Source organism: Dasypus novemcinctus, chromosome 3, assembly GCF_030445035.2.
Source record: "Dasypus novemcinctus isolate mDasNov1 chromosome 3, mDasNov1.1.hap2, whole genome shotgun sequence".
NCBI classification, from domain to species: domain Eukaryota; kingdom Metazoa; phylum Chordata; class Mammalia; order Cingulata; family Dasypodidae; genus Dasypus; species Dasypus novemcinctus.
The window spans coordinates 144,254,633-144,273,681 of record NC_080675.1 but is presented as its reverse complement, the minus strand read 5'-3'; the positions used below and the strand labels follow the sequence as shown (position 1 = coordinate 144,273,681).

At 46.2% G+C, this 19,049-nt stretch overlaps 1 protein-coding gene across 1 annotated transcript in view; it reads right to left on the bottom strand.

Moving 5' to 3' along the window:
* Positions 1-2,639: 2,639 nt before the first annotated feature.
* Positions 2,640-19,049, bottom strand: part of PAQR5 (progestin and adipoQ receptor family member 5) — a 92,638-nt gene continuing 76,228 nt past the window's right edge. Inside the window, exons 6-8 of the mRNA XM_004451040.4 lie at positions 11,810-11,906; positions 9,801-9,942; positions 2,640-5,903 (exon numbers count right to left, since the gene is read on the bottom strand). Of these exons, the coding sequence (XP_004451097.1) occupies positions 5,662-5,903; positions 9,801-9,942; positions 11,810-11,906 (481 nt within the window). The 3' untranslated portion in view covers positions 2,640-5,661. The remainder of the gene's footprint in view (positions 5,904-9,800; positions 9,943-11,809; positions 11,907-19,049) is intronic.

The window sequence follows — 19,049 nt, the reverse complement described above, 5'->3', positions numbered from 1 at the left end:
GATGCGTCATATGTTAACATACTCAAACAGAGGGGGATAGATAACTAACCTAAGTAATTTCCACAGGTGTAAGTCAAAAAGAACTTGAATTATTTTTTAATTCTAATTAATGGGCTTCTTTTTTGCACAGGCATGGATTAGTAATTCTGAAGTGACATTCTGTATATTCTAGAATTAAGCAAATAAGTAAATATATTATGGATAATTGGAGCCAGGTTTCCCAGTATCAGAGAAGGGAGTTACAAATAGGGGGAAGGATAGAATAAATCCTGTGTGCATTTGGATTGGAATTAGAGGTATCAGTGTGAACTCATGGCCTGATAAATAGATATAAAAGTGAATAAAGATGCATGTAGGGATGAATTATATAATGTACCCTTAACAATGCATGTTTGGTTATGTATATGCATATATATATACATCTGTTTCTCAGCTGTAATCCCTGAGAGGGCATAGAATGACATCCCAGTAGCACTGAGCACTCCATATGCCCAAATCTTCGTTTCTAAGTACCATTTTCCACTAACAGATGGTGTAGCTCCTTGGAGAATTGGCCAGTTCCAGGACTGAAGTAGGGAATGTACAAGTTGAGAGCTTAAAGCATCTTTCATGTCAAAAGGTGAGGAAGGGCTCAAAGAATGAGAGAGACATGTTAAAAAGTCATAGGAGGAGCAGATGTACCTCAATGGTTGAGTGCTTGCTTCACATGTATGAGGGCCTGGGTTTAATCCCTGGTACCTCCTAAAAAATTTTTTTTTAAATAAATAAATAAAATAAAATAATTTTTTTAAATCATAGGAGCCAGGTTGAAGGGATTTCCACTCACCGAATCTGGGAAAATCCAAACATGAGAATGAATAATGGTAGTAATGGATTATAACCTATTGCATAAAGGATCCATGAGTCCATAATGACATAAATACACACTCATACATAATGAATTTAAAAACTCTTCTTTACAGTAGAAAGCCAGTTCATGGATGTATAAGGAATGATGAAATTAGAAAATTACCATCCAGCAATGATTATAACTGATTCAAGCATAAATCAGCAATGGATACTAAAACTCACAGGTGGAAGTTTGAGGAACAAGATTCTAGTCTCAAAGGATCTTCCCACAAGCTACTTAATAATTACAAGGGAAAATTAGTGGATAACTCTGGCAGACACATGACCAAAGTTAACATTGCCCATAATGGAACTAAGAGAGCATGTGCCTCCTGAGATGAAGTTAGCATCTCTTCTTTGCTTCTTAAACTCTCTTTTAATGTTAAATATCACCTGGGCCTTTTGCTAAAAATCCAAATCTCTGTGACCCTCACCTAGGTTTGGACCTAACAATGTGTATTTTACATCACCAAGCAAATTTTAGAAATGTTGGATTAAATGAACTTTGAGGTCCTTTCAACTTTGTGTTCTGGAGGAGGCAAAAGTTAAGTCAGTTTTACAAATCTGTTGCTTGGCATTACAAGAATGGGAGTGATGACTCTATTTAATTGGAATGCAATTGATACCAGTAAACATTCCATACAAGCCAAGGGAGCACAAGAAAGCCCCTAAGACACAATTGCCCAGGAAAAAAACTCAGAAATTCCAGGGTTCTTAAAAAATCAAGTCATCCAGATGTCTTCTGGAGTTCTCATTTTTCAGAAATGAGTGGCGAGATTTCCATCCTTCCAATAGGAAAACTTCTGGCACTGGGACTTTGCACTTACCACTTACCACTGCCCGGTCCTGAAACACTACCAGCACCACCTCTTGCACTTTGGCAAGGCTGGCTCCTTTTTGCCTATTAAGTCTCCTCAGACTTCAGGTGATCAGAGTCACCATCCAATCTCACCTGCCCTAACCCACTCCTCTCTATTCCATTGCCATGCTTTTCCTTTTTCTTTTTTTAAATTTTTTTAAAGATTTATTTTATTTTGCTGTCTGTATCCATTCTCTGTGTGATCTTCTGTATCTATTTCTCTTTTTGGTCTTCTCTTCTCATTTTTTCTCCTCTAGGATTCACCAGGATTCGATCCTGGGGACCTCTGATGTGGAGAGAGGTTCCCTGTTAGCTGCACCACCTCAGTTCCTGGTCTCTGTTGTGCTTCACCTTGACTCTCCCCTTTCTCTCTCTTTTGTTGCATCATCATCTTGCTGTGTGACTCACTTGCACGGGCACTGGCTCACCACCTGGGCACTCTCACCATGTGGGCACTTGGCTCACCATGCAGGCACGGGCTCACCACACAGGCACTGGCTTGCCATGCAGGCACACTTTCTCTTCTTTTTCACCAGGAGGTCCCAGGGATCAAACCCAGGTCCTCCCATATGGTAGGCGGAAGCCCTATCCCTTGAGCTACATCTGCGTCCCCATACTTTTCTTTATAGCACTTGCCATGATTTGAATTTATCTTAAAATTTTGCCTGACTGCCCAACAAGAATATCAGTTCCACAAGGGAAGTACAGTTGCTTCTGTATCCACAGATCCTAGAAGAGTGTCAGCCTATACATCCTAGGCACTAAAGGAATATTCATTGAATATTTAACAGTGCACACTTGTACAAGGACCTATTTCTCCTGGTGAATAAATATGTTTGCTTGCAGTGTGGTAGGTGAAACACAACCAGATCAAATGAGAGACAGGACAACCTTATTATAATAAATAAATTTTATTTTATTTTTTCTCCACACAGTTCAAGAAATTCAGACATTAGTGTAAGTTGGAAGAATTTCTGTGAATTTGGGCAGGTCTTTCCCATCTTCAACCATTATGAATTGTTGACTAGAAAATTAGAAGCTGACATTAAACATTGAATGACATTGAACATTATATTGTTATATAAGTGCTTAAATATAGAATAGGTTTTCATATATAAAAAGTGGGGGGTCATGGACAAAGTGTGGAACACAATAGATACAAATGAAGGTTTTCTCAAACTTATCTGATAAACCACTCTATTCTGCCTCACCTTCTCATCCTCAAAGGAATGAGTTTCCTCAAAAAATACTGTGGGAAAGACTGCAGTGGGCCACATATTTAAAACCCCCTTTGTACTCAAAAAGCCTCTAAACATCCCACAACTTCCACTTCCAATCACAAATTGATTTCTTTCGAGAGTTACTTTCTAAAAACTGAAATTAACTGAAAATTAAACACGTCAATGGCTGAAGGGCAAAAAAAAGTTGACCTAAATTGCCTCATTCAAACACACTCAAGTTTTATAACAATGATAATGTTTTAAAGTAGGAAATAGTTCTCATGCAGGGGAGAGTGGCCTCGGTACCCAGAGTCCCTTTTGAGACAGTGCCAAGGTGAGCAATTGTTAAGCAATGAGAGTATGTCAAATCTCTTAGATGTAATTAAGACATTAAGAAGAAAAAACCTGAGAACAATTGTATTAAAAAAAACATCTTCCCAGTGAGGCCTTCAACTCACCCTTGCCAACTCTTGATTTTCTGGAATGATTTTGACAAAAGTATGTCCACAATAGCCATCTAATATGTATGTCTTAATGATAATTAATATATTTGAACTCACTTTCATTTCACATTAGAAACTTCCACATCAGTGTATTGCAAACCGTTTTAAATTTTTAATTTGTAACACTTTCCAAAAGTGTACAATGTAGACTAAAGTTTACCAAGCTTACAAAAACATTATGAAACATTTATTTATCTTATTCTGCTATTTAACACTTCATTTTCATCATTAACCATGATGAAAAACAACATAAGCAAAGACTAAATAATCTAAAAGTCCTTCAAATTAATCATCTTTCAACTATTTCTGAGCTAAACTGAGAACGTTATTTTACTATCTATAAGAATTTAATGGCCATTATGTCTTCAGCATTAGTAGAAAAGAGGTATTTAAACTTTGTACCCTTTTTCACCACAAAACTGAAGATGAAACGGAAGTCAAAGGCCTTGCTGGTATACTAACACTGTCAGTTTGTTGCCCCCCAAAAAACAAATTTTGTAGTCCAGCTTGTAATTAATGTACCAAAATGTAAGCAGCCCATATAATTTTATCAGTCTGTCTTCCCCAGAGAACTTCAACAGATAACAAAACTAATGAAATCATATTTCTTATCTACTCTCATCCAGTATAAATTGTTGCTTGTCCTTGGAGGATTAGACAACGAGCTATTTACAAGGCCATCTGAGGATCTGGGCTGGTTAATCATAGAAGCGGTATTCTGTGATATGGGGGTGTTGCTGAGACAGCACAGCCATTCTTCATTGTGATGAGGAGCCCCTTAAGTCATTTAAAAAGTGCATATCAGGGGTTGATGGGCCTCTGTGAAAAATTGTTTGCCTCAGCATTTCTGTGCTCCTGACAATTCCATGAACTACCGATAATGCAACAGATGAGAAAAGGCTCTGAGTTTCACTACTATTAGAGCAGAAAACTCCCAAACAGAAAGCAGGTGTGGGGGGTTCCTTAGTATTGAATTGCTGAGACTTAGATTAATGGAAACAAAGCCTATAGACCTCATGCCTTCTAGAATACCCAAGAGCATTTCTTCAAGTCTGACCCCTGGCCCTCCTACATTAGAATCACCTGGAGGACTTGTTTCCAGTGCAGATTTTCTGATGCAATCTACATTTAGGCCTATTAATGCAGAATCTCCTGGTTTTGCCCAGGAATCTGCATTTATTGCAGCCTCATCAAGTGTTTCTTATTCACAGGGATGCTTGAGAATGACTACATTTGGGCATTTCTTTGGCAAGGTCTTTAACATCCTCTGCCCATGAACACTAAATTTTATGGGAACTTGAAATGCTGAAGCAACATCAAATGTATGACACCCCAAAATATAGTGCTTTCATCGGTTTAAAAAGTGAAAGATGAGCAAAATCAATTGATAAGAATTCAGCCAACTTCCATAGTTTAACACATTTTACCTTCACAGCATAATACTTTGTGGTCTCAAACTAGTAACAAGAAAACAGCATAATAGAGCATATGACACCAGCCATAGCCTGTGGGCTCTTAAGAAATAACGTCCAAACTCCAAATCCATTATGACTTAGGAATTTCCAATTAGAAGGCAGAATAGACTTGTGGGAAGAAAGGATTTTCCTTCTAAGCATTGCCTTCACTAGGTGGAGAAGGGAAAAAGACCCCTCTCCAAACAAACCAGATCTCTATTCTGGAATGTTTCTCCCAGCTCATAACCCAGTCCCCAGGGCTCCCATAGGCCCAATTTCCTCCTCCTCAAGTCCTCTCCATGACCTTCACTGCTCAGCCTCCTTCCAAAGTAGTTGACAGACCACTACCAAAGCTCTTGAGGGAAACTTTGCTTCATGAAATTCATCAAATGGAGCAAGTCCCAGTTTCAAAGAGTAATTCAAAGCTGAAAGATTGGTATGTTTAACCCAACTGTTATTTAAATAGAGCTGATGAATGAAATTGAATATTAATGATTTTGCCTTTACAAGGACTTGTTCCAACCCACATTCCCCTTTTAAAACCACACACAGAATCAGTGAACACTTAGGAGAGTTCCCCAGTGAAACACCTCTTTGACATGAACCCACTCAAAAAAGCCAAGACATCAATCATGAATAATTTAGGACACTGCACCGAGTACTATGCCACTGGCTTATGGTGATAAGGATGTGGCAACCTAATGTTGGCATCTGGCATGAAAAGCTTATGGTCTGAATCATGTTTCTTTTTTATGTAATTCTGGCTCAGGCATCCGATACAGAGCAGCTGAGAAATAAATTATGTTGCTGAGGCTGAAGATGATGCACAGAAGTAAGGCTCCAGATATCTGAGAGAAAGAAAGGGGCCTGGAGGTGGCCAGGAGCCATTCCTTCCTCAGAGTCTTGTCCAGAACTATGGCTTCCATCTGCATATGCGTGGCCAGGATCACACACACATGAAATAGCTGGTGACTGTGACCTACAGCAAACACAAAAGGCCATCAGGTCAGCAAGGAAAAGGAATGAAGCACTGATATATGCCACAACAGGTGTGCTAGCAACATTAAGCTAAGTGAAGGAAGCCAATCACAAGATACCACATATTAAATGATTCCATTTATAGGAAATATCCAGAAAGGTAAATCCATGGAGACGGAAAGTAGTGCTTGCTTCAAGCAGAGGGTGGGAACAGGGATTAACTGTGCGTAGGCATGATGGACCTTACTGGGGTGAAGAAAGTATTCTAAAAAATTTTATTTTTAAAAAATAATTGCAGGAAGCAGACTTGGCCCAATGGATAGGGTGTCCACCTACCACATGGGAGGTCCGTGGTTCAAACCCTGGACCTCCTTGACCCATGTAGAGCTGGCCCACGCACAGTGCTGATGCGCGCAAGGAGTGCTATGCCACGCAGGGGTGTCCCCCACATGGCGAAGTCCCAAGCACAAGGAGTGCACCCCGTAAGGAGAGCCGCCCAGCACAAAACAAAGTGCAGCCTGCCCAAGAATGGCGCTGCACACACGGAGAGCTGACACAACAAGATGACGCAACAAAAAGAGACACAGATTCCCCGTGCCGCTGATAAGGATAGAAGCGGTCACAGAAGAACACACAGCGAATGGACACAGATAGCAGACAACTGGGGGGGGGGGGGGGAGGAGAGAGAAATAAAAAGAAATCTTAAAAAAATAATAATTGCATTGTAAACTCGAACTGGAATCATATGATCATTATATAAAATATACCTCAATGAAATTACTTATAAAATGTAATGTGAGTTAAGCTAGGACAAATGCATGTCATTCTTACAAGGTGTTAATAATAGGGCAGTACATGGGAAAAATACAACTAACGCAAACTATGGACTATAGTAACAGTAATATTGTAATATTTTTCACCAACTGTAAAAAAATACTATACCAATACTAAGGGTCAGTAATAGGGGGATATAAGGGATATGGGATTTTTCTTTTTGAAGTCATTAAAATGCTCTAAAATTGAGGTGATGTATACACAACCTGATTATACTGAGAGCCACTGTGTGTATACTTTGGGTGGATTGTACAGTGTGTGAATAAAATTGTTTTTAAAAAACGTAATGTGTGTGAGGATAAAAAGGCCATCAAACAAAACCAACTTCATTTTTTTTTTCCAACTTCATTTTTAAAAAGACTTATCCACCAGTTCTATTTTCCAGATGAAAAAGTTAGCCACCATGTTCTGCCAAAGGTCATCTCTTAAAAGCCAGAGCTAATCACCTCAGATTCTGACTTCAGAGCCAAAAGAGAAGCCAGCCTAATTTTTGTTGGACATGTACAAGATGGTCCTCTTCCTACTGCCGATCAATCAAGACAAAGAACTCTTCCTCTGTAATGACATGCTGGACCCCAGATCACTGGCTGCTAATTCGCAGAGAGTGGAAGCCCAAAAGAGGGTGATGGCAGTGGGCTGCCATGCTGATTTGGTTGAGAACATGCCCCAGGGTTGGGAAAAGCTTTGGGGAATGATCTTCAGAAACCAGGAGTAAGATGAGAAGACAATGTGGGAGTTAAAGATTCTCCCTTGTTTAAAAAAAAAACATGTATCCAAGGCCTCTCCCAGAGTAAAATTTTCAATAAATACAGGTGATCCTCATTTTTTGTGGATACTGTATTTACGAATTTGCCTACTTGCTAAAATTTATTTGCAACCCCTAAATCAATATTTGCAGTGCTGCTGCAGTCATTTGTGGACATACGCAGAGCAGTAAAATATTTGAGTTGCCCCAGGCACATGTTCCCAGCTGAGGTAGAACAAGGTGACACTCTGCCTTGTTCCAGTTCTCATACTGTAAATAAGTATCCTTTTTGCAGTATATTTAGTGACCTGTTCTTTATGTTGTTGTTTTTTTACATTTTGTGCTTTTTGTTGGTGATTTCACTGTTTAAAATGGTCCTCAAATGTAGTGCTAAAGTGCTGTCTAGTGTTCCTAAATGAAAGAAGGCTGTGATGTGACTTATGGAGAAAATACATGTGTTACATAAGCTTTATTTAGGCATGAATTATAGTGCTGTTGGCCATGAGTTCAATGTTAATGGAGCCACAATATATAGTAAAAAAGTGTCTTTAAACAAACACACATAAAACAAGGTGATGTACTGACCAGAGGCTTACAAGAACCTATTGGCGTATTTCCCTTAGGAGTAACAGTAGCTCAGTATTGATTAATTCATTGTTCACGGTGACTTTATAGAACACAACTGACAAGAATAAGAAGAATCAACAGTATGCCCCAGGAACAAACCAGCCTGTCCCCTGCCACTACTGAGCAGAAACGGAGTCAGGAATAACATTGTAAGAGGACTGAGAATTCTCATGAGGCTGTCTAATGAGTTCCTTATGGCAGGGAGACCAGTCCCTTAGTCTCTGTCCCCCAGGAGGAAGGTATGCCAGGAGGTGCCACTCCTACCTTACTCAAGCTATATTATGGGCTATGTGTGATTCCAAATCTGTGTATGACATAGCAAAGCAGTTTCTTGTCTAGTGGAGAGCTGTGTTCTCCAAGGACACAGGGCCAAGCAGAAAGAGAGGTGACTAGCTGCCTTCACCAACTGAGACTCAAACCTGTTTCTATTAGGGCAGGAGATAAGATGGAAGGAGCCATCAGTATTGGATTCATCTGAAATGTGGCTGCAACAGAAAGAGTGATTTCAATAGGAATGGAAAGGAGTTTGCTGAACATGCCTGTCCTGGCACTTCCCACAGAGGCTCACAGGTGGGGTGGGGGGACGGGGAGACTCCCATGTCTGTCCAACAGACTCAGTTATTCAAGGACTTGTTAATGATCTGTCTGCTGCTCTCTGGCAAATGTCCCCCCATAGAGGTGTTTTTCTGCTCTTTACCTCTAGGCCTGAGAAAAAGAGAAAGAGGTGAATAAATGAAATGTTATTAAGAAGCCATAGGCCTGGCAATAAGGCCCAGGGCTATTTTTCCTGCAGCCCCCTAAGACCTCCTACATAGCCACCTCTGCTTAATCAAAGTGTGGCTGGCAAGGTGGCCAAGGGGAGCAGGTTCCTGGTTTCTCCATTCCCTGGCCTTTCGTCCTCCACTTCTTTTGAAACCTGTCCTCTAAGCATTATGCTAGTTGCAACCCCTTCTCGTAGAAGGGAAGAAGTAAAGGAGATGAAACTCTAATCAGATCAAACAAGGCAAATCTGGCCACATCTCCACACCTCTTAGAGGTGGAAAATCATGGCCACATGGCTTTGGGGAGAACCAAGGTTCCTGGCCCCCACGGAAGAACAAAGCAGACTCTTTGCTTCCCATGATAGCTCATCCAAGGAACTTTCAACCCAAAGAACTGTCAACAGAAGTGACCCAAGAGCCCGCCTCCTGGCCATTCCCAGAGCCAAGGTGGGGAGACATATCCTGCAGTGCCCCACCTTGCCTTCCCTGGACAAGGGAGGGAAAGAACTCTACCAGCAGCTGTAAACTACTCTGCCTCAACACCTTCTCTCTATCACATCATTCTCAAACTTCACGGAGCTCAGGTTCACCTGGAATTTCTGGTTCAAGAGGCCTGGGGTGGCACCTGAGAATCCAAGTGTCTAACCAACTCCCCAGATGATGCTGGCACTACTGGTCTGGAGGCCATGCCCCAAGAACTATGCTCTCCCATAACTCCTGCCCGCCACGAGCAAGACAAAGACAGACGCTTTCCCCCTGCTGCACAGCCCCTGCTATCGAGCATCCAGGCCATCTGCACACCATCTTTCCTCTTCTCCACGGCTGTCTTCAATGTTCCTTTAAGCATGATTGCAGGTCCTAGGTCATGACGGGCGACCGCCGGCCTCCTTCCCAGGCAGGAGGGCAGCGAGCAGGGCTGCTGCACACTCACCAATGTAGTCGAAGCGTCCCGGAGCCAGGCGCTCCGGCAGGTGTGCAGAGTAGAAGAAAGAGGCTAGGAGAGTCATGGCCATGTGCTTCTGGTGGTACAAGCAGGCTTCGTTCCCCACGCTCTCCTCCGGAAACAGGAAGAGCTGCAGATATTTAAAGAGAGGTCTTGAGAGGTGGACATGCCTCAGGAAAGCCGTCTTCTCATTGCAGCTGAGGCCATGGGGGGCTCTGACACCCACACACCTCGGCACACCTACAGGCTCCGGAGGCCAAGGCCCGCCCTCCCTCAGGTCTGTGGCGTTGTAGGAGGGAAGGCTCAGGGGCTGTGAGCACAATTCCTATTCTGAGTGTGACATTATGAACAGAACCAGTGTATTTTCCCATGAGAGCCTTCTAGATTATTTAATTATAAGAAAACTAAAGGAAGAAAGGAAAGAAAGGGGAAGGAGAAGGGAGAAGGAAAGGAAAAATAAAAGAAAAACCTAACTAAAATACTGTTACCCTTTCTGGGGGTAAAACGTAACGATAGTAAAGAGAGGTCTATCGAGCACTTGAATTCAATTTTAACCAGCACATCCACAGAACCCATGCTCCTAATTAAAGTTTTAAGGCCTAGAAATCCCTGGAAAGCCTTTGGAGTCATCAAAAGTTATGAATCATGGCCATTACAGATAGTTTTAGTAGTAGTATAAATAACCATAGTAGCTTCCACTACTGAGGGTACTAGGCCAGGCCCTTGACTTGTGTTGTTTCATGGATGAGCCTCAACAATAACCATTAGGCAAACCTGGGCCTAGAGCGTGACTTGCAAGCCACTAATAAATGGTGGAGCTGGGACCTGAAGGCAGACAGGCTGTCCCCAGGAGCTGCGTTCTTCACAACGACACTGTTAGAATGAGACTTCCCGCCCCGCTGCCCTGTCCCAAGCACCTGAGCACCAGCTGCTCACTGCTCTGTGCTGATGTCGCGCCGATAACACTGCGTAACTTGGTGGTGCGTGGGGCCAGCCTGCTCTGTCTGCTGTGGTCCGCTGTGGTTGCATAGCTTGTGCCCTCGAGGAAGGAGCAGGGGAACTGGCCACACCCTCGTCTCTGGGTCACTCCGCCCCAGGCACACACAGGCAGAGCCCAGAGCACGTGCTCAGCGCCCCCAGCCTGTACAGCCCGCTCTGCCCCTCCTCTTCCCTCTGGGGCCCTGACCGGCCTCCTTGGCCTCACACAACACACCCACAGGCTGCCTCTAAAAGGGGCTCCATTCACTGGGCGACGGCTGTGTGCCAGGCATTGCTGAGTCCTTCAGATCAGTTGTTTTGCTTAATTCCCCCTACTTTCCTATAAAGGAGTAATGTTAAGCCTCATTTACAGATGATGAACCTGAGGCTCAGAGAAGTTATATATGCTACCTGAGGTTACACAACCAGTGAGCCAGGGACTGGGGTTTGAACTCAGGCCCATCTCATTTGAGAGCTCATGGACAGTCCCCATTCTTGCCCCTTCTACACCCTCTTCCTTCACATTTTTCATCTACTTCCTGTCTCTCTTTTAAGACTCAAGTATACCTTTTTCTTCAATACTAATTACACATTAATTGATGATAATACATAATGCACTTATTGGATTCCTGCCAGCACTTTACAGGTTATCCATTTAATCTCCCCACAGCCCAATTAGAGGGGGTGAAATCAAGGCACAGAGATGGTAAATAGTTTGCCCAAGGACAGGTAATAGAGATTTGCCTCCAGAGCCCACTCTCCTGGTCGCTCTATGAAATCCCAGGCTGCCTCCCCTGTCTAGCCTTCCGTGACTGCTCCTGAGCCCCTGGTCAGCACTGGCTGCTAGCGCATCCTGCATTGTCAGGGCCCCTGTGCTATGCCAGCTCTTGACTACTCTGCAAGGGCCATTAAGGCAGCACTGTGTGAACAAACAGGTTCTGCGACCGCCAGGAATTCCAGAACGCGCTGACTCCCTGGTGTGGCCAACAGGCAGAGTGGAGATGGCGCCAGGCCCTTACCCTGTAGAAGATGGGGAAGGAGTCCCAGGTGTAGGGATAAGCAAAGGCGAGGACACGAAGCACCTTAGAGAGTCTGGGCTTCTGGATTTCAAGAAACCTAAATGGGAAAGGAAAAGAGTTGCAGTAAATTAACACACACGTGGGTGCACACACACACACCCCCCGAAAGTAAGTGAAGACTGTAGTGACCAACAGAGGTCAAGCGTTCGTGCCCAACCTCCTGCAGCCGGAAGCTTCTCCACCAGCCTCTTCCAATTCTCCTGCCCGATGGAAGTGACTCAATCTCAGACATGAACAGATCTCAGGGGACATCTCTGGACCATGAGAAGTGATGGCATCCAGACTAAGCCAGGCAGGAGGCACCGGGCAGAAACGCTTCAAGGACCAACTTACTAAATTGCCAAAAAATCTTTTAAACACCCAATAGCCATCAGGATGGTGGGCTGTGGGGTGACCCCAATAACACAGATGCCTTGGACCAAGCACACATGGTGAAGGTTAAGATGCATCTAACTAGCAGAGCCATCCAGAAGCCCTGATTCAAGAGATATTTAATTACTTTAAGAGGTTTCTGGAGTAATTAGAGTCCACAGGCACACGTCCTGGGAAAATGAGTTCATGTGAAGTCGCTCCTGCCCTTCCTCATGCTTCCCAACCTGCCTCCAATCCAAAGACAGGTGAAGCCCACGTTGAACCAGCGATGCCGCCTTCCTCAAAGAGAGGCGAGTCCTCCCACAAAGACGAAGATGGGGCCTGGGCTGGGCTGGGCCCAGCCTGGGGAGGTGGGGTCAGCGCTGAGGGCGAGGGGGGCTGGGCACCACAGATGGCAGGCTGGATACTCAGAGGATCCAGAAGGAGCAAGGAGAACACAAGTAGCAAAGCTCCCCACACCAAAATTGGAACCTGAGGTTCAGGGGGGAAGTGCTCACGTGCCCAAGCTGGCCCACCAAGGCCAGGTGGTAGGGCGTGGTGACCCCTCCCAACCTGGTGTGTTATGGGGCCTGGGCCCTCGGTGCCCATAGAGCTACAGGACGCAGGCCAGCGCCCCGAGCGGGCCCTCGGCAGTGCCAAGCACGGGAGCTGTTGGGGTGGCCATCATGATGCACTCAGTGAAGGCACTGGGGCCTCAGCCTCAGCCTGCATATCTCCCCCTCATCACGCTCTCTGGTGGGGAGGGAGTCTGGGTCCCGCCACCCCTCTTTCTGGCCCTCTCTGTCTCCCCCCCTCTGCTCTCCAGGCCCTCTGTCCCAGCCCACAAGCTGCCCTTTCTCCCTCCAAGCCCACCTGCTGCTCCCTCAGCCATTTCTCTCTGGGCCGTTGGTGCCCGTCTCCTCTGAGCCAGTGCAACCACCTGACCGCGAACCCCACCGCTGCCCACGTCACTCGCCGGACCCTCCTCAAGGGCAGAAGCAGCTCAGACACGTGCCCGAGGACAGATGTTAGGCTGGTGGCATCCACCCAGGTGTGAGGGTGGCTGAGCAAGGACGGCCTGATGGAAATCTTGTTCCCAGGGAAGAGGCAGCCTTCATGGGCAGCAGGAAGCCCCAGAGACGAGGGCCACATGCGCGCACCCCAACAGCTTTCTGCTTCCTTCCTGACCCTGCTCAAAAATCAGAGGACCACACGATGGGCCCTGGGTGGAAGAGGAAGTTGAAGGAGAGCAAGAGAAATAAGGGACCTCAACTCATCATCCGCCAGAACAAGAGCCAGGGCCTTGGATTAAACCATGAAACACAGAGAGTGCAGCAGCCCACTGCCGCGATTCAATGGGGAGCATTTGACCTGAATGCATTGGGTTCGAATCCTGACTCGGCCATTCATGACAGTGCGACCTCAGCAGGTTCCTTAACCTTTGTGTGCCTCAGAATCCTCCCGCATAACAGGGATAATACCTGAACCTCCCTCACAGGGTTATTGTAAGGATTTGATGAAATGATACTCACCCAGTGTTTAAACCGTGCATGGCAGAGGGTAAGGAGTCACTAAATGGCAGCTATGTACAGATTAAGTGTTGTAAGGAACCATTCTCTCCCCCTCCCCATCTTGTAGCTTTGTTAGACCCGAAAATTGGAACAGGAGGGGACAGGCTCTGGGTGATTTGCTTCACGACAGTCAGGCTAATAGGAAGCAAAGCTAGGATGGAAACTCAGGGCTGTTTGGCCCTCGTCTCATACTCCCTCCCCTTGCAAAAATCTGAGCAGACCTCAGATCCCACCCACCCTTCCCTTACACTCCCTCTGCCCCTGGGGGCAAATGGAACACACTCCCCCAAACCAGAGAACCCAGGTGCCTGCCTCAACTGCCTTCTCAGTCTTTCCCTGCAGACCCTGCCCAACCACAGCAGACACTCCCTCCTTCCCTGAACACTGCCGCTCTCTGTAATTTCTGGGTTAAAAGAGGCCCGCTCTTAAAGCATGCTCCTTCTGTGGCCACTTACACACGAAGAAAGCTGGCTCTGGCTGGCGAGGGCCATCCCCCAAAGCATGGACTTCCTGTGACTTGAGACAATTTTTCGCCCGGCCTGATTAAGTGCTTCCCCAGGGGCAAACGGACCAGCCTCTCCAGCTGCAAAGCCGAGTCTACAGGGGAAAAAAGGAGAAAAAGCAGAACAGAAGAGAGACAGCAACAGAGGAGAAAAAAAATAAAAGGCAGAAGGGCCAGCAGCCAGTGAGAGGGGCCTCCCACCAAGAAGGTGCAAGTCAACATACAGCCACAAGGTGTCGCCACAGCCAGAGATTCAGGGAGTGAGGGCAGGAGCCACAGAATCCTCCAAAGCACCCCATGCCCCGAAAGTCTCCAAAACCCAGCCTGCTTGTGGCAGCCCCTACAGCCCAGGAGGGAGGGTTTGTTTAGAGGAGTCTGGTCTCCTCTGCCCTGAACAAGGTTGGTGGGAAACACTGGATCTCTGAATTATGGGAGAAGCCTCTGTTAAAAGAGAGGGTCAATTCATTACCAGTCTGTTCTACAACCTGACAGATTTTGTTGGAACAAACACCAAGGATTAGCAACTGGAATTCTGGAACTAGTGCTTGAAACTAGTGGATCTCTGGCTGACTTCGAAAAATCTTCCTATTGCAGAGACATGCATGTGCTGATATGCAAGTATATATGTGTTTATAGTTGTTTTGCTGCATGGTCTGGGTCCTGTTTTGAAGATTCATAAGAATGTGGATCTCCGCACATGCCAGCCCATGGCCCCTGTGACTAGCAGGACTTTGACGTCTGTCCTAGAACCACTGTGTGCTGGAGCCTCTCCATCCAGCTGTTCTCCAGGCCCCGTTTGAAACCTGCTCCCGGCCCCTTCTGAGGACCAGGACATCATCCTCACGTTCTCACTTTCTCATTTTCCACCCTGGATGAAAATTGATCTCTTTCCCTCAGAGCACTGCCCATAGGGCGTTTCACTCAGCCCGTACTGGTCATGAAAAATCAATGCTGTCTGCCTTGGACCAATGAACAAGAAAGTAGCTACACTGAATCGTGGCATACGGCACACCCTGTTTGTGTAACAATGCAAATGGAGTGATAACGCCTTCCTGGGCTTTTTGGGCATTCGGCAGGTGTAAGCATGGGGGGGGCTCCTTTACCCCCACCTTGTCCCAAACTCCACATGTCCAAATATCTCAAATGCTATGGAAGGGGACAGCAGCTTTCTGGAAGATGTTCATTTTAACTAAGACCCATGACAATAAGAACCAAAAAAATTATCCAGTTCTAAATTTTGATATTTACCTAAATGATATGTAGTGTGATAAAATACATGCAATTTTAAACAATTTTCTGGTAAACACTTGAAAAGTTTAAAAACAATAGGGATCAGGGAAGGGGGAAGTGGTCCCCTGGCCTCTCCTGGCCACATGGTGGACAGATGGACCAGGTGGGAGAGGCACGGTAGGGCCTGAAGGAGGAAGAGGCAAACAGAGAAGTGTTGGGGGAAGACACTGGAACTGCAGAATGTGCAAACTAGAAGGAACCCACGATGCCCTTGTTTAAGGAGTGGATGCTGAAGCCCAGAGCAGGCAGTGTCTGGCCTGAGGCCACACAGGAAGTCCATGGTGGAGCAGGACTGAAATCCAGAACTCCCGTCAGCCTGCTCCCCACCTGACTGTGCTGAAGTTAATCACAGCCAGAGTCACTCCCTGTGCGCGTCATCGTTCTCACTCTTCAGACACCAAAGACAGCGTGAAAACAGAGGACAGGCATTGAAAGAACAGGGAAAACCAGGAACATGGAAAGAGGACCAGATGAGAAGGAAACCGGAAGGGCCAGCAGAAGAGAACACCCCACTATCCGTTTGACACGGAGAAGGGAGCCTCTCCCTTTATGGTCTAGCTCTGCCCTAGGCCCCTGCTTCAGCCATGGGATTCTCTTCCTAGGCAGATTATCTCCCTTCATGACAAAGGACCAGCCCTTGGGGAGACCCATGAGGTGGTCCAAATCCTCAACTGGCCTAAGGAGCTCTTCTCTAGCCACTTTCTTCCTTCTAGCTGTACACTGGCAACTTTGAAGCTCCTTACTGCTTCCCAATCATGTCCCATCCTCTCTGGACCGCTCATCCTTGTCCAGGTTGTTTGCTCTGCCCCAAAGATCCCTTCCCTCCTCTCCAGTGAGTGTTCAACTTCATCCTTCAATACTCAGTCCAAATGATCTTTCTCAGAACTCTATGTATCTAAGGGGATTTCATTTTGTATTATCATTATTTATTTACATTACGCTATGTTACGCTACTCTCTAAAGAAAATGGTTCCATCCTGCCTGCCTGTCCTACTACACTGGGTGCTCTCTGAGAGCAAGGACTGTACCTTATTCCTCCAGGCATTCCCAGGTCTTAACATGGTTCCTCGGGCATATCAGGCACTCAAGCAATGTCGGGAGGTTGGATGGGTGGATGATGGGTGGATGATGAACGAGTGGGTGTATAGATAGGTGGATGATGAATGGATGGATGCGTGGATGGATAATGGATATATGGGTGGATAGATGGGCAGGTGGTTGGATAGATGAGTGGGTGATGGATGATGGGTGGGTGGATGGATGGACGGATGGTAGATGGATGGATGGATGGGTGGAAGGACAGTGAATGGATGATGGATAATGAATGGATGGATGGATGATGGATGGGTGGATAGATAGATGGGTGGATGATGGATGGAGAGTGAATAGATGATGGGTGGGTGGATGGATGGGTGGGTGGGTGGATGGACAGTGAATGGATGATGGATGATGAATGGATGGATGGATGATGGATGGGTGGATAGATAGATGGGTGGATGATGGATGGAGAGTGAATGGATGATGGGTGGGTGGATGGATGGATGGATGGATGGATGGATGGATGGATGAACAGATCGATAGACAGGTGGGTGGATGGATGATGATGGACAGACAGGTGGGTAGATTAAATAACCACAGATGTACCTCATAACAGAAGAAAGAAACCATCTCATTGTCAAGGAGAGTGGCCCCCAAACATGGGCATTCAGACAATGCCTGGCCAAGCCGCCCTGTCAAGCAAGTTTGTTCAAAGGCATCAGGAATACCACATCCAAAAGATCCACCCATTATATCTGAACAATCAGGGAGGACACCCCTGGCTAGAAAAAAACAATCCAATCTGATGGCTTATAGTTGATTCGTAACCTGAGAAAAAGAAAAGCATCAAGTGTTCCAAGAATTTGCATTCTAAGTCCTTGGAAAAGCAGTCGTCCTGGATCTGGTCTGTTTCTTCCACACCTGTGAAAGCTCCCCGGCCCCCTCAGCCTCAGTGCTCTCCTCCCTCTAATCCTAAATTCTAAACTCCAGAGCTGTGCAGCCTTACAGGAGCCAAGAGAGGGGCAGCAACTTGTCCATGGCCCCACTGCAGGGGGCGCAGTTCCCTCCCCTCTCCTGGGCTGTCTTGAGCATGGTCAGTACTTCTCTTCATGGGTTAGGCCTTATCTCACCCAAAGCAGGGACCTGATCTCCTTCCTTCTCCATCATCAGGCAGCCTTCACAGCTCCAGCCTGGCACTGGCTGTGTTTAATAAAGAGCTTTTAACTAACTGCCAGAGTCCTTGAGGCATTGGGAGATGTTGCCACAACGTCTGCTTTTATTGTCCTCGCAGCCTTACTGGAGCACTGTGATTTCCAGGAAAAAAAGTTTCCTGCCCCACCGGAGGCCTTTCCAAAGAATGAAATAACACAATAAGCCATGCAGAGACTATGCCTGGAAACTGGACTTTAACTCCCACCAAAAGCAACTCAAGGAACATTTTTAGCCCATCTCAGGAGAGGTAGAAGAAGGCAAGTTGGGGCAAGTATTCCTGATACTGTTTAAGAAATTATCTTTCATTCTTAAAAAAACCTGTTCCTCAAGTTTGGAAAACTTGCCCGCTTCTACCTCCGTCCCACAAAACCTAAGAGTCACCAAAAGGAGAACAGAGTCAAAAGCATTGCAGAGAATAATTTCTTCCTGCCATGGCTGGGTCCGGGGGCAGGGGTGGTGGTTAGAAGAATGGAGGGCTGCAAGAGTCCTAAGTTGGGAGGGTCAAACAGGTGCCCCGGAATTGTGGTCCTGAACGGACCAGAGGCGGGAGCAGGAGCGGGAGAGGACATGAAGGGGAGACTCAGGGCGACCTGCTAGCTTACTTCATTCAGCACGTTTCTTCACTTGCCCCTGAAGGCCCCACCCCACGAAGCACCCAGCCTCTTTGCACCATGGAGATGAGGGCTGTCTCCCCAGCACAACTATTTGTGAGGTTTCCTAAATAATTTAGGGATCCGGAGCTTTTGGGCAGTTCACTTTTACAAAGCTGCATAAATCAAGTGGTTGTCCCCATAGCACTGTCTCTTGCATCACACTCCAATAAGCTTTCTTGAGCGGAAGGAGAAAAGAGGGAATCAGAGGCCAGGGAGCTGGGTGGGATTTGTGGCCGTGGCCTCCCCGGAGGATGTGTGGGACATCTGAGTATCATCACCCAGGAGTGCCTGCAGCCAGGTTCACTCTCCCTCCATCACCGAGAGCCGACTGCCTGTTTATGGGGAAACTTCTCCGGGCCAGGCCCGAGCTCAGGGCTCTGGGTGCACTGCCTCTAATCCTTACATCCGTTTCAGAAGGTAGATGTGTCACCCCATTCTATAAATGGACAAACTGAGGTTCAAGGATAAGTGACTTGGCCGCAGCAGGAGCAGCCACGTCATTGGCAGAGTGCAGCGCAAAATAAAAATGCAGGGCCCCTGTGTGACTGCACCAGTCGTGCGCC